The sequence below is a fragment of the Elephantulus edwardii genome, unplaced genomic scaffold (genome assembly GCF_000299155.1).
Source record: "Elephantulus edwardii isolate Elephantulus edwardi_28Jun2011 unplaced genomic scaffold, EleEdw1.0 scaffold00158, whole genome shotgun sequence".
Taxonomy (NCBI): domain Eukaryota; kingdom Metazoa; phylum Chordata; class Mammalia; order Macroscelidea; family Macroscelididae; genus Elephantulus; species Elephantulus edwardii.
The window spans coordinates 7,382,809-7,395,833 of NW_006399908.1; the positions used below are offsets into that span (position 1 = coordinate 7,382,809).

General features: G+C 38.7%; 1 protein-coding gene across 1 annotated transcript in view; it reads right to left on the reverse strand.

Annotated features, from left to right (window-relative positions):
- The window catches only part of PLSCR4 (phospholipid scramblase 4), a 48,624-nt gene that overhangs the window by 19,190 nt on the left and 16,409 nt on the right, over positions 1–13,025 (reverse strand). Inside the window, exons 3-5 of the mRNA XM_006895121.1 lie at positions 9,308–9,558; positions 6,207–6,249; positions 2,594–2,820 (exon numbers count right to left, since the gene is read on the reverse strand). Of these exons, the coding sequence (XP_006895183.1) occupies positions 2,594–2,820; positions 6,207–6,249; positions 9,308–9,558 (521 nt within the window). The remainder of the gene's footprint in view (positions 1–2,593; positions 2,821–6,206; positions 6,250–9,307; positions 9,559–13,025) is intronic.

Consider the following 13,025-nt stretch of genomic DNA (forward strand, 5'->3'; position numbering starts at 1 on the left):
GAACATCATCTTATTCCATACACAAATACCAACTCAAAGTAGTTTAAGAACCTAGGGACAAAACCAAAATTGACAAAGGTAATCAAAGAAAAACTAGAGCAAATTTAGAGACGTCTCAGTCTATGGTATGAATAGGCATGCAAACACAGCCCAAAATATACAACCAGGTGAGGATAAAATAGATAAATGGAACCTCCTAAAAATAAGATCTCTGTGTGCATCAAAACCTTATCCTAGCAGAATGAAAAGAGAGACTGGGAAAAAACATTAGGCAACAACATTTCAGACAAGCCACTCATACCTAAAACTTTTAGGATATTACAATGCCCTCACAAGAAAAAGACTGATCACTTTATCACAAAATGGGCAAAAGAGATCAACAAACATATGAGGAAATGGTTAAAATTACTAGCAATCAAAAAGAAGTAAATCCAAACAACAATGAGGTACCACCTCCCTCGCTCCAGCAGCAAGAGCAAAATTTTATAGGACAATAAACAATAAACATCGGTGAGGATACACAATGAGAGGAATTCTCATGCACTGGTGGTGGGATCATAAAATGAAACAACCACTATGGAAGGTAGTTTTGTGTTTCCTCAAAAAGGTGAATGTAGAAATCCCATATGACCCAGCTATTCAGCGACTAGGAATATACCCCGCGAAAGTCAGAGCCTAGACATGCAGGGAGACATGTATGCCTATGCTCATTGCAGCATTATTCACAATAGCAAGAAGATACAAACAGTCCAAATACCCGTCAAAAAATAAAAGGTAAAGAAATGATAGTACATTCACACAACAGAACGCTATGTGGCTCTAAGGAGCAATGAATTTGTAAAATACAATGCAACGTGAGGAGAAGCTGAAGAACATTATGCTGAGTGAAATAACTAAGTCACAAAAGGATAAATTTTGCCTAGTACTGTTACTATGAAAACAGGGGCAGGAATAACTATTCTGATATGAAGGATTAGGAGAGCAGAGATAGACTGCACAGTCAATGAACACTGTAAAGTTTACTACAAGGGAGGATAAATGTGGAAGTAATTTACAAAAGAATAATATGGCTTTTGCAATTAGCAAAATAGGAATAGGCTTTGTAATAGAAGGGAAATGAGAAGGAGGAAGCTGAGTAGAAGGAGGAGGGGAACTCATAGTTAATTATATAAAACACAGTGTATGTGAATGAAGGGATAATAAAACACCTTGCATGTGAATAAAAGAAGCACATTGATCAATAGTAATTCATTCTATAAATCATTATATATGTATATATAATTTATTCTTACTGTGTGTGTAAATGTTTGTGAAAACACATGATAAAGCATAATGTATAGGAATAATTGTACAAAACCTAATTTTAACAAAAGAAAGAGGGAAAAGTTTATATTATATTGCCCAGCTACCAAAAAAATTAATAAATTGTTACTACAGCAACACCTCCAATTTATCTCAATTTACTGACATGAAGCGAAAAGTCAATCCCAAAGTCAACAAAAGTATGTAACTTCACATCTATAAATTTTGAAAAGTCAGAATCATAGAACTGGGGTATATTAGTGGTCACTAGAAATTAGTGATGAAAGTGGAAAGAGGTGAGTGTGGTTATAAAAAAAGGATGTTTCTAGTCTTTACCAGTGTTGTGGTGACACACACAAATACAAAGAAAATGGAAGAAGAATTCTGGGGGAGGGGGGAGAATCTAGATAATATTGTAGGACAAGGTAGTGCTGGAGAAGAGCCTTGAATATACTATGGACTGCCGAGAAAACAAATAGGTCTTAGGGTGAAACCAAGTTTCTCACTGGAACTTAGGATTTTGAAGCTCTGTCTCACATACTTTGGGCACCTAGCTAGGAGGGACCAGTTCTTAGAGAAGGACACCATGCTTGGAAAGGTGGAGGGACAGTGCAGGAGAGGAACACCCTGGATGATACAGTAACTGGGGTAATGACTGGCTCAGGATAGAGCGGGATTCAGAGCTGCTGTACAGAGAGCCGCTATGGGAAGACAGCACTAAAAACAATCATTGATTCAAGGGTTACTGCACAATGATTATTGCATGTCTATTTGCAGTTCTAAGCAGTTAACTCTTCTTTACTATAAAAATCTAAAAAAAAAAAAATCCTATGGCATAGTTCATATTTTTATCTCCTTTTTTTCCAGGTGAAGCAATCAAGATTGCAAGTAAACTTACATTTGGTAACTGATTTTACTTAGCATGACATTTAAATATCCCAGTAATCTTATAGACTACTGTATACATAAGAACACGGAAAGATGAACTGAACTCCTAGACTGATTGGCAGCCTTGGAAAATCTCTTTGAGCTGGACTGACTTTTGGGCAATGAATCTGGGTCTACAGCATGGATGCATTTTCCATTCAGTTGATGTCATTAATAGATTAGTGGTCATTGAATAAACACCACCATTCGAGCTTGACCCACTGACTCTAGTACCTTTTCCCCTATCACCTGACTCAGCCTGACTACTAAAGTCAGTGAAATCCCTGCTTTTTCCCTGTGTTATTCTGAAAGGATTCAGAGTTGGATCAGGAAGATACAATGGGTAAGACGTCTGTTCTCTGACCTCTTGCCTGGCTGAGGGACAACAGAAGCAACAGCAGCTACATTTGAAAGGTCTCTGCATTCTCATTATTTCTCGGCCCATGCTGTCAACGACCCGGAGGACGAAGGGCCTCAGTGACCGGTAAGCATTCCTGGTGAAGTCATCTGTATCTTCGTTCACAAGGTAAACCATCTGGTCCCATTTGTTTTTAACATCATATCTATTATTAGTTTCGAAGCCTGTAACCACTGAAAAATAAAAAAGAAAGTCCAATAAAATTAGAAGCTGATAAAATTCTCAAGAAAGGCTTCTACCTACCGTTTTATGTCTAAGGCATAAAGGAAAATTATAAAAATGTGTTGAAACTTAAACTAGTGATTAGAACACGAAAGTTCTTAAGATCTCGAAGCATTTGAATAGTCTTGAAAATTTAAATTTTTTTTGAGAAAATGTAAATATTTTAAGCTGCTCAGTTTATAATGCTTCAGATTTTTTTTTCACATAAAAGGTTGAAAGTATTTTCTAGTTTATCTGTATTCATAAGATTTCATTTTTTATGTTTGTCTGCTCATTTAATTTTTTTTTTATCATTGATTTTGAGTTAATCTGATCTTCATCTTCTGACCTTAATCTCTGCACAGATTCTGACCTTTTAATCTTGTGTGGTGATTGCTCAAAGGAGTGCTATTGTTTACCTCAAAGGTCTATCTATTGTTTGCTTTTGTTATCACTGGCTCATGATTATATAGTACTTCCTGAAATATTTCAATGCCCAACAATTCTTTTTAGTACAGTGACTCTCTGTAGTCTCTCCATCTTCTTTTGATGTTCTCTGTGTCACTCTTTTCCCCATAAAATTAAGTATTATTTAATGTTTCAGCCTTCAGCGCCTCCAGCTTGAGAAATGCTAAGTTCTTCCCTTTTTATTCTCCAATTCTCGCTCTCTGCACATTCTGTTATAGTAGTTTGCTTTGTCTTCCTGAGCTGCCCTTTGAAGTATTCTGTTCAGTTCCTTTCTTTCAGTGTCTCTTCATTTTGTTTTGGCTTCATAGATAATATCCACAACATACCTGGTCTTCAATCACTGGTGTTTAATGCTTCAAACTTATTTTTAAGATGATTTTGAAATTCAGATGGAATAGATTCGAGACCATATTTGGGTTCTTGTGGACTTGTCTTAATTTTATTCAGCTTCAGATTGAACTTACACATGAGTAACTAATAATCTACTCCACACTTGCCAACTGGTCTGATTTTGATGACATTGAGCTTCTCCACTGATTTCTCCCCAGATGTAGTCACTCTGATTCCTACACAGTCCATCTGATGAGGCCCATCTGTAAAGTCAGTTTGTGGGTTGTTTTTTTTTAATGAAAATTTTTATTTTACGTTGGTCCTTACAGCGTTTGTCTACATTGTTTTTCACACTGGATATTTCGCATTTCCTTTACCCACCCTTCCTCCACCCATCAAACTGTGTGACCCTCTGATTAGCTCCCTGCCTATCCTCATCCCTCTGCTCCTATCCTCCCTCCCCCCTTGCAGCCTCATGCATATTTTACTAATTATCTATTTTTACAATAATGATCTTACACAGTATTTGTCCTTACAGGACTGAATTATTCAATCATCATAATGCTCTCTAGACTCTCCCACGTTAGGTAGTGATTTTCAAAATCATTGCTCCTGTGTGCTGCATAGTATTCCATCATGTGAATGTACCATGATTTCTCAATCCATTCAATACTATCTCTCCACATCCTCTCAAACACATATTTTGTTTGTGGTGGGTTTTTTTTTTTTGTTTGGTTTTTTTCTGTTTTAAAGTATTATCAATGAATAAATCACTGAACATAAAAAACTTGATCATTCTATTTCCAGCCTCATTTCTATCACCAAGTTTGTACTTTAAATACACTTGGCATCAGCAATCAGGAGTTCAAGAGACATATTGGACTGACAGGGACCTCTTCAAATTATTTAGGAGTAATGACGTCAGTTTGATGACTAAAAGCACCTGATTCAGTCTATGGTCTTTTCAGTCACTTGTTGTGCATCTGAGAGCTGGACATTAAGAAAAGATGGCAGAAGAATTGATACTTCTTAACTGTGGTGTTGAAGAATGCTTTAGATATCATGGATTGTCAAAAGAACAAACAGATATACCTTGGTGAAGGTACAGCCAGAGTGATATTTGGAGGCAAAGATGATGACCTTTTCTATCACATACTTTGGGCATAGTGCTAAGAGTCTTCTCTGGAGAGGGAAATCATGCTTTGAAAGGTTGAAGGGCAGTGAAAGAGAGGAAGACCCTCAACCAGGTGAGTTGACATGGTGACCACGGCAATGGGCTTGAGTGCATTAGACATTGTGAGAATGGCATGGGATAGGACAGTGTTCGGATCAGTTGTTCACAGGGTTGGTATCAGTTGTATTTGACTTGATGGCTCCTAACAACAGCAACAACACCATAGTTTGCACAATTAGAGTCAGAAGAGGAGTTTCGTTCCAGGCTTGAAGGAAGACTAAGTCTTGAGGATTCCACCACCTCTATCAGACCAGAAAGCCTGACTGTTTTTATAACTTTGAATTTTGCTCCACATTTTCCCCAGCTGTCCAGGACCTTCCACTCTTACCCTTTTCGGCATGGGCAGCAGTGCCACTACTTCTTCTGGTCTTAGGGTCCTGACAGTTACCATTTTAGACCTATGACTTTTTGAACTAATTGTTTCAACACATCTTTTATTTGCTTTTCTTTGCTTCCCAGACAGGGAGGGACCAATACAGCACCTTAGACTGCTGACAGCAAGTTGTTAAGACACCAGTGGTTACTCACCAAAGTAGGCCTCTGTCGGCAATATTATACCACTTGGCCTTGATACACACTGAGAATATAATCCTACACATTAAGACCAGCAATTCATTCCTTCACTTGGTTATGATTAAGAAATGTAACAAAACCACCCCTAGCTGGCTCCATGATATACATGGATATATTTATACCAAGTGCAAATACAGATATGTGACCTGCCAAATTGAGTTTATGAAACTTTAATCATAAGGATTATTTGGATTAAATGATACATACACCAGACCAACTCATAAAATATACTAAGAGAATAGGAACAGAAAAGTCCAGGGTGATGAAACCAATGTATAGAACTGATGCTATGTGGTCCAACAACATTCCTGCATTGAAAAGCAGAGAGCAGGCTTTCTGTTTCCTGGGCTCATTTCATCTGCTGTCCAAAGAAAAGACACTGGACCTGAATTTAATTCTGAATATTCGCCCCAGCTCTGCAACTGGCTAGCTGGTTAGGGCACATCTGTTAGTTCACTTCATCTCCTAGCTCCTTTTCCATCTCTGAAGAGTAACTATGAAAGAGGAGGCATATGGAAAGAGTGGTGGCATGTGCCCAACGAAGTCTTTTCCATGCATGTTATGATAATATATAAAAACAGATAAAAGCATACAAATAACCACTCTAATTACTTTCTTGAAGACAAGGTAAGGCAGTTTTGTTCAGGTATTTTTCTTCCTGAGCCACAAAGATAATCAATATAATGAAGATATTGGACGATGGACATTTCTCCTTATTTAAAATGCTGCTGAACATTATAAAATGATACATACTTTGCAAAGGCTCCAGATGCTGATGAACATGTATATTGTCCAGCTGTTGGGATAGGACAAGGTAATTAATTAGTAGAGAAAGAAATAACAAATTGAAATCCAATTAGTATTAAAAAATAACATTGAGGAAATGATAATTAATACATATCTACAGATACTAAAGATAACATTGTGAAGTTGAATGACATGAACTAAAAGCATTTTCTCAAGTGAAGTTGGTTCTCTGTACCTGATCAGATACTTATTAGCACAATTTCCTAGGCTAGAGGGGGGAAAATCCCTTTACTTTCCCTGAATATGAGAAAATTGCTTACTTGATACAGTGAGAGTATCTAGAAAAGACTACGTTTATGGAGATCATTCATTCCTGGCTCTGTCAATTTCTCAGTCTTTCTGATGTTGCCTCTGGACTGAAGTTGCTCAGGACAATTTTTCACAGACTGCATGAGAGAAAGCAATTCACTCAGTGGCTTGGCTGTTATGGTGCACCACTGACTTAGAACTGACTCACAGCTGACCCTCCAGTGGATTTTCTGAGGAGGCTGTAAATTGCACAGGAGGTGAGCCACCTCTCCTCCTTGGAAGAGCTGGTGGATTCAAATTTTGTGCCTTTTGATTGGCAGTGCAACTCCTCCCACAAAGCCACCAGAGCTCTCCCAATGGTTCGTTGTTGTGTCCCATGGAGTCAGAACCGACCGACAGCTAACTCTCTGGGGGATTTTCAGAGGCAGTTTATTGCACAGAGTTGCCCATTCTCCATCCTTCTCCCTCAGAGCAGCTGGTGGACTCAAACATGTACCTTCAGGATTGCAGAGCAGCTTCTTGCCTCTAGGCCATCCTGGCTGCCTTTCATTGGTTTGGGAAGAATGAGCCATGAGATATTTACCAAATTAGCCATGAGATCATCACAAAGGAGTTGTTGTTATATGCTGTCAAATCGCCTGAGGTGACTCATCGTGACCCTATGTACAACAGCCCTAAACCCTGTTCTATCTTGTACCAGTCTTACTATCTCTGACACATCTACCTCCATGACCCCAGTCCCTGAGTCAGTCCATCTCATCAAAGGTCTTCCTCTCCTGTGCTGTCACTCCACCCTCCCAAGCATGACGTCCCTCTCCAAGGACTGGTCTTGTCTTGTAACATGTTGAAAGTAGGTTAGATGAAACTTTAGGAGCCTTGCCTCCAAGGAACAGCCTGGTCTCAGTCTCTCTAGGATGAACTTGTTTGTTCTCCTGGCAGTCCATGGTATATTCAATACTCTTCTCCAGCACAACAGCTCAAAGGCATCAATTCTCCTTCTGTTACCCCTAGTCATTGTCCAGCTCTCTGGTGTATGTTGTTATTGCAAAGACTATGGCCTGGATCAGGTGCACCTTAGTCTCCAGACTAACATCATTGCTCTTCAAAACTTTGGAGACATTTCTGACAACAGACTTTCCCAGTGCAATTAGTCTTTTAATTTCCTGGCTGCTGGTGCTAAGAGTATCTATTGTAGAACCAAGCAAACTAAAGCTGTGAACAATCTCAGTCTCAACACCATGGTCATGATGTTGCCAATTGGTCCAGTGGTGAGAATCTTTGTTTTCTTGATGTTGAGCTTCAATCCAAACAAAGGAGTGACCTACTTTAAATTATTCCACAGATACCGCTAAGTAATACATGGACTTTCCTTCCTCAGATGCAAAATTAACAAGGAGGGGAAGGTATTTGGAAAGCAGCAAATATCTCAGTGAGATTAGTATAAAGGACAAGAAAAAGTTTGAGATGGGACATTCTGAAAAGGGAAGTTGAGAGTACCACTAGACAAAATGGAATCTTTATTTTATTTAATCACTTCAAAGATAGACAGTTTAACCTACTTTCCATTATCCTTGAGAATATTTTAGTAGAGATGAAGCTTTCTATGTGAAAATATTAATTATATTTTATACACATTTAAATCTTTCTTAGTCCCCAAACCCTGAATTTTGTCTGACCTGCCATATCTCATTCTATATTTGTTGGATAGATAAGTTAATGAAAAAAATATATGGATAACAAAATTAGTGAAATTGAAAGACTTTTTAAATGGGTATTAAAATTTTATGGTGTGATTGATTATAGGAGAGTGTAGAGAGGACACCATTCAACCATAATTAAGAGACATTTGCTGCATGATTGTATGAAAACAGAATTACGTAAGGAAAGTCTAAACACAGTCTATAAAGTTTCAAAAGTAGCCACTAAAATGGCTTACAGTGCCTTTAAAAGCAGTCTAGGATATCAATATTTTTTTCAGTATATCAAGATCGTAATAAGAATGTCCAGTGTTGAACAAAATATCCTTAAGTAATGATGTTCTTTACTGTGGAAGAAGTTTATCTAATTAGACACTACTAAGAAGCTGACCCTTGAGAAGTTAATAGTTATTGTTGGTGTGGTGTACTGTCAGTCAGAACTAAGCCATAGTTGACCTCCAGTGGGTTTTCAGGGGCAGTAAAGAAGATTGCCCATCCTTTTCCTGAAGACCAACTGGTGGATTTAAACCATGTGCCATTGGATTGCAAAGCAGCATCTTACCACTAGGCCATCAGAGGTTCCTAGTGCGACATAATATCAACTAAACCATCAGAGCTCCAGCTGCTCTAATTTTCTTTTATTAACTTTATTATTTTTTATTTGCTATAAATAAGACATTTTCAATATCTTAAAACTCTATCTCATTCTCGCTCTTTTATTTTTTAAAAAAAGCATAGCTTTCCCCCCTGAGAACATTCTATTTTCTCTATTCTCTGGTGGCGTAGAGGGACAAGAAGCTGTACTGCAATCCCAAAGGCATGTGGTTCAAACCCTCTAGCTGGTCTGCAGAAGGATGGGCAATCTTCTTCACGGCATCTGAAAACCTGCCAGAAAGCCAGCTATGGGTTGGTTCTGACTCTGCAGTACACAACAACAATTCCCCTTTAAACATTTCAGACATTTGCCTGATCATTCTGATGGTTGCACAAAAGAGATATTAACATCAGTAACAATCGGGCTCTATTTAGCTATTTATCTTTTCTTGGTAGATCTCTGTAGTCATATGTCATATGAAAATGATGTAGATTTCTGCGGGATACCTGAGCTAAACATTCCAGACCAGGTGGGCAGTTCAGCATAGGTGCTGGCACTGGCATCCAGTTTATTAGAGCAGGCTGATACTGCATAGGATACTGCATAGGTTGTTTGCCAGGCTGATACTGAATTGCTTGGGTATGACCAGTTGGCTGGTACATAGGGAAGACATTGGGTTGTTGTGGACTGTAGTAAGCCATAGGCAAGCCTCCTGGGTAGTTTGCAGGTGGATAGTTTCCAACTGGTCCAGGGGGCTCTGTGTGGAAAAAATAAACACAAGTATTACTTATTGTTAAAATCATAACGTGTGAAACTTAACATTTTTTAAACAAATATCTAGGCCACATGATGTATTCTTAAAAATAACAAAACACTTCACTTTCAGCAAGTGTTCCTTGTAATACAAGAGTTCTGGTGGCTTACTGGTGAGAAGTTGTGCTGTCAACCAAAACAAAGGTTGTTGTAGTTAGGTGCTGTCGAGTTGAGTACGACTCATAGCAACCCTATGAATGAAAGATCTGAATCCAGTTCTATCCTGCGCCATCCTCACACTTTCTGACACACAAGAGCCCATTACAGCAGTCACCGTGTCAATCCGCCTAGTTCAAGATCTTCTAGGAGGTGCTACTCCTTGGAGAGGGACATGATGTTGGGAAGAGTAGAGGGCCAGTAAAGGAGAGAAAGACCTTCAACCGAAAGGTACACAATTCAAATCCAACTGGAGGAGAAAGATGGGCAGTCTCCTCCTCGGTGATTTACTGTCTCCGAAAACCTTCTAGAGTGGCAGCTATGAGTGAGTTCTAACTCGATGGTACACAACAACAACAACAACCTTGTGATAATAAAGTAATGGACTGCTGACTCATTATATATTCACAAACCTTCTGACATAGGTATCTCAACTACAGAGTTGCAAAAGTAAGGTTTGAACTATTAAGTAACTGGTTAGCATCTCTATGCCTTAGGGTTTGGGAAGCACAAGGACTGGCCAATACATACTTGTTGTGTTTACTATGGCAAGAAGCTGCATTGCAATCTTGAAGACATGCAGTTCAAGGCCACCAGTTGCTATGTGGAAGAAGGATAGGCAATCTCTTCCCGTGTGATTAGTTGCCTCTGAAAACTCGTCAGAAGGTTAGCTATGGGTTGGTTCAAACTCTATGGTACACAACAACAACAACAACATTACTTTTTAGGACCTCTGGTGGCCTAGAGGTAAGAAGCTGTGCTGAAATGCCAAAGCCATGTAATTTGAATTTACTACTGCATCCCATAGAGAAGGAGGGGTAACCTCCACCTGAGTGATTCCTGGCTCTGAAAATCTACTCAAAGTTCAGCTATAACTTGGTTCTAACTTGACAGCACACAACAACAATTACTTTTTAAGTTCAAAAAAATAGTTTTGTTGTTTTTAGTTGCCATAAATTTGACTATCTGCGGCTATATGGTGGCTATCTGCGTAACAGAATGATACATGGTGCAATCCTGAGCTTGCCCACAATAGTTGTCAAATGTAAAGGTATTAAAGCCACTCCAACACAAAATGAAAATTCTCACAACTGGGCCAAAAAAGCGACATCATAATATATGGAGAAAAGAGTTATGTGGTTATAATGGGTTCATTTCACTTGGACCCACACCCAAAACCCATGGAATTAATAATTATGATGCATTGGGTAAATCACGTATCAATTACCCCTACTCCTGTTTAAAGATGAAGGTGGGCCAAAAACCATAGTATTTTCATTTGCTTCATATACTTATGAAAACTAGACAAAAACAAGGAAGACCAAAGAAGAAAGGCTGCCTTTGAACTGTGGTGTTTGTTGTCAAAGAGTATTGAAAGGGCTGCAAAAGAACAAACACATCTGTCTTGAAAAAACAACAGGAGAGACTCTTGGAGGCAGGAATGGCAAGCTTTATCTCGCATACTTTGGGCCTGTTATCAGGCGAGGCCAGTCCCTGAAAGACACTCAGCAAAGCAGAGGGTCAGCGAAAAAGAAGACCTCAGTAATGTAGATTCGACAATAGGTTCAGTGACTTCAGCAATAGACATACACACAACAGAAATTATGAGAATCAGAGAGGGTTTCGATCAGAGATTATGAGGATCAGAGAAGGTTTCACTCAGGGATTATGAGGACCAGGGAGAGTACAGAGATAGGGCTGCTACGTGTCAGCTGACATGACAACGAATTTCAGAGGGACATTTAAATGGATATGCTACTTGCTGAAGATTCAATTACTTGTGTTTATCTCCATCAGCGTGTTTTTGAACTCCCTATCATTCCAGCATCTCTTAAATTTAGCATTCCAATCAGGCCCTGATGAATTTTTTATCGTTATGAAAAGTGAAGAGTAACATATTTCTTTGCTGTTGTTAGATACCATTGCGTTACCTCTAACTCCTAGTAACTCAATGTACGACAGATCAAAACTTTGTCCAATCCTGTCATCTTCACAATCTCTGCTGTGCTTAAATCTATTGTTTCAGTCCTTGTGCCAGATAATCTTGTTGAGAGTCTTCCTTTCTTTATCTCCACATTTGCATGCATGATGTCTTTTCGCAGAGACTGATTCCTCCAAACAGCATATTCAAAGTATTTGAGACAAAGTCCCACCATCCTGCCTCTAAGTAAGGTGGTAGATGCACTTGCTGCAAGACAAGTCTATTTGCTCTTTTAGCAGTCCATGAATTACTGAGCTCTTTGTCAATACCATAATTCAAAGGTATCAATTCTTCTTAGACCTTCCCTTTTTATTACTTAACTTTTACATACATACGAAGCCACTGAAATTCTATGGCTTGAGTCAGGTGTATCTTAGGCTTTGAACTGACATGTTTGCTTCTCAGTACCTTGGAGAGGCCTTTGATAGCAGACTTTGATAATGCAACACGTCTTTTGATTTCTTGAATGCTACTACCATGATTGTTGATTGTGGATCCGAGTAAAATACAATCATTGACAATTTCAATCTTTTCTCCATCTATCATAATGTGACCTGTTTTCCAGTTGTGAGGATTTTCGTTTTCTTTATTGTGAGGTGTAATCCTAGGTATCAGGGAGATGCAAATAAATACAATTCTGAGATATCATCTCACCAAAGTAACAATAGCAAAGTTCAACAGAGCAGCAAGTTATAAATGTTGGTGATGTAAAGAGATTGAAACCATTAATCACTTCTGGTTGGAGTGTAAAATGGTACAATCACTATGGGAGGCAGTTTGGCACTTTCTCAAAAAGTTGAAAATAAAAATACCATTTGATGCAGCAATTGCACTGAAAAAACCAGAACCGCTATCCAAACAGATGTGTGCACTTCAGGGTTAATTGCTGTGTTATTCACAATAGCAAAGAGATGAAAGGAACCCAAGTGCCCATCAACAAACACATGGATAGAAAAACTATGGTATATTCACACAATGGAATACTACACACCACTGAAGAACAATGAACTTGTAAAACATTACACAACATGGTGGACCCTGGGGGACATTATGCTCAGTGATATACCTCAGTCACAAAAAGGCAAATGCTGTATAGCACCACTGTTATAAGATAGGATTGACATGGGGGATTGGGAGGAGAAGAGGAAAAGAGTGGATAAAAATAAACATTGTGTTGGAACAGATGAAGGAAAGAACTGTTTAAAAGAAGCAATCCAAAATAAGAGGTGCATTGCAAAGAGGATTGGGTTGGAGGGGGGAAGTTTTCAACAATA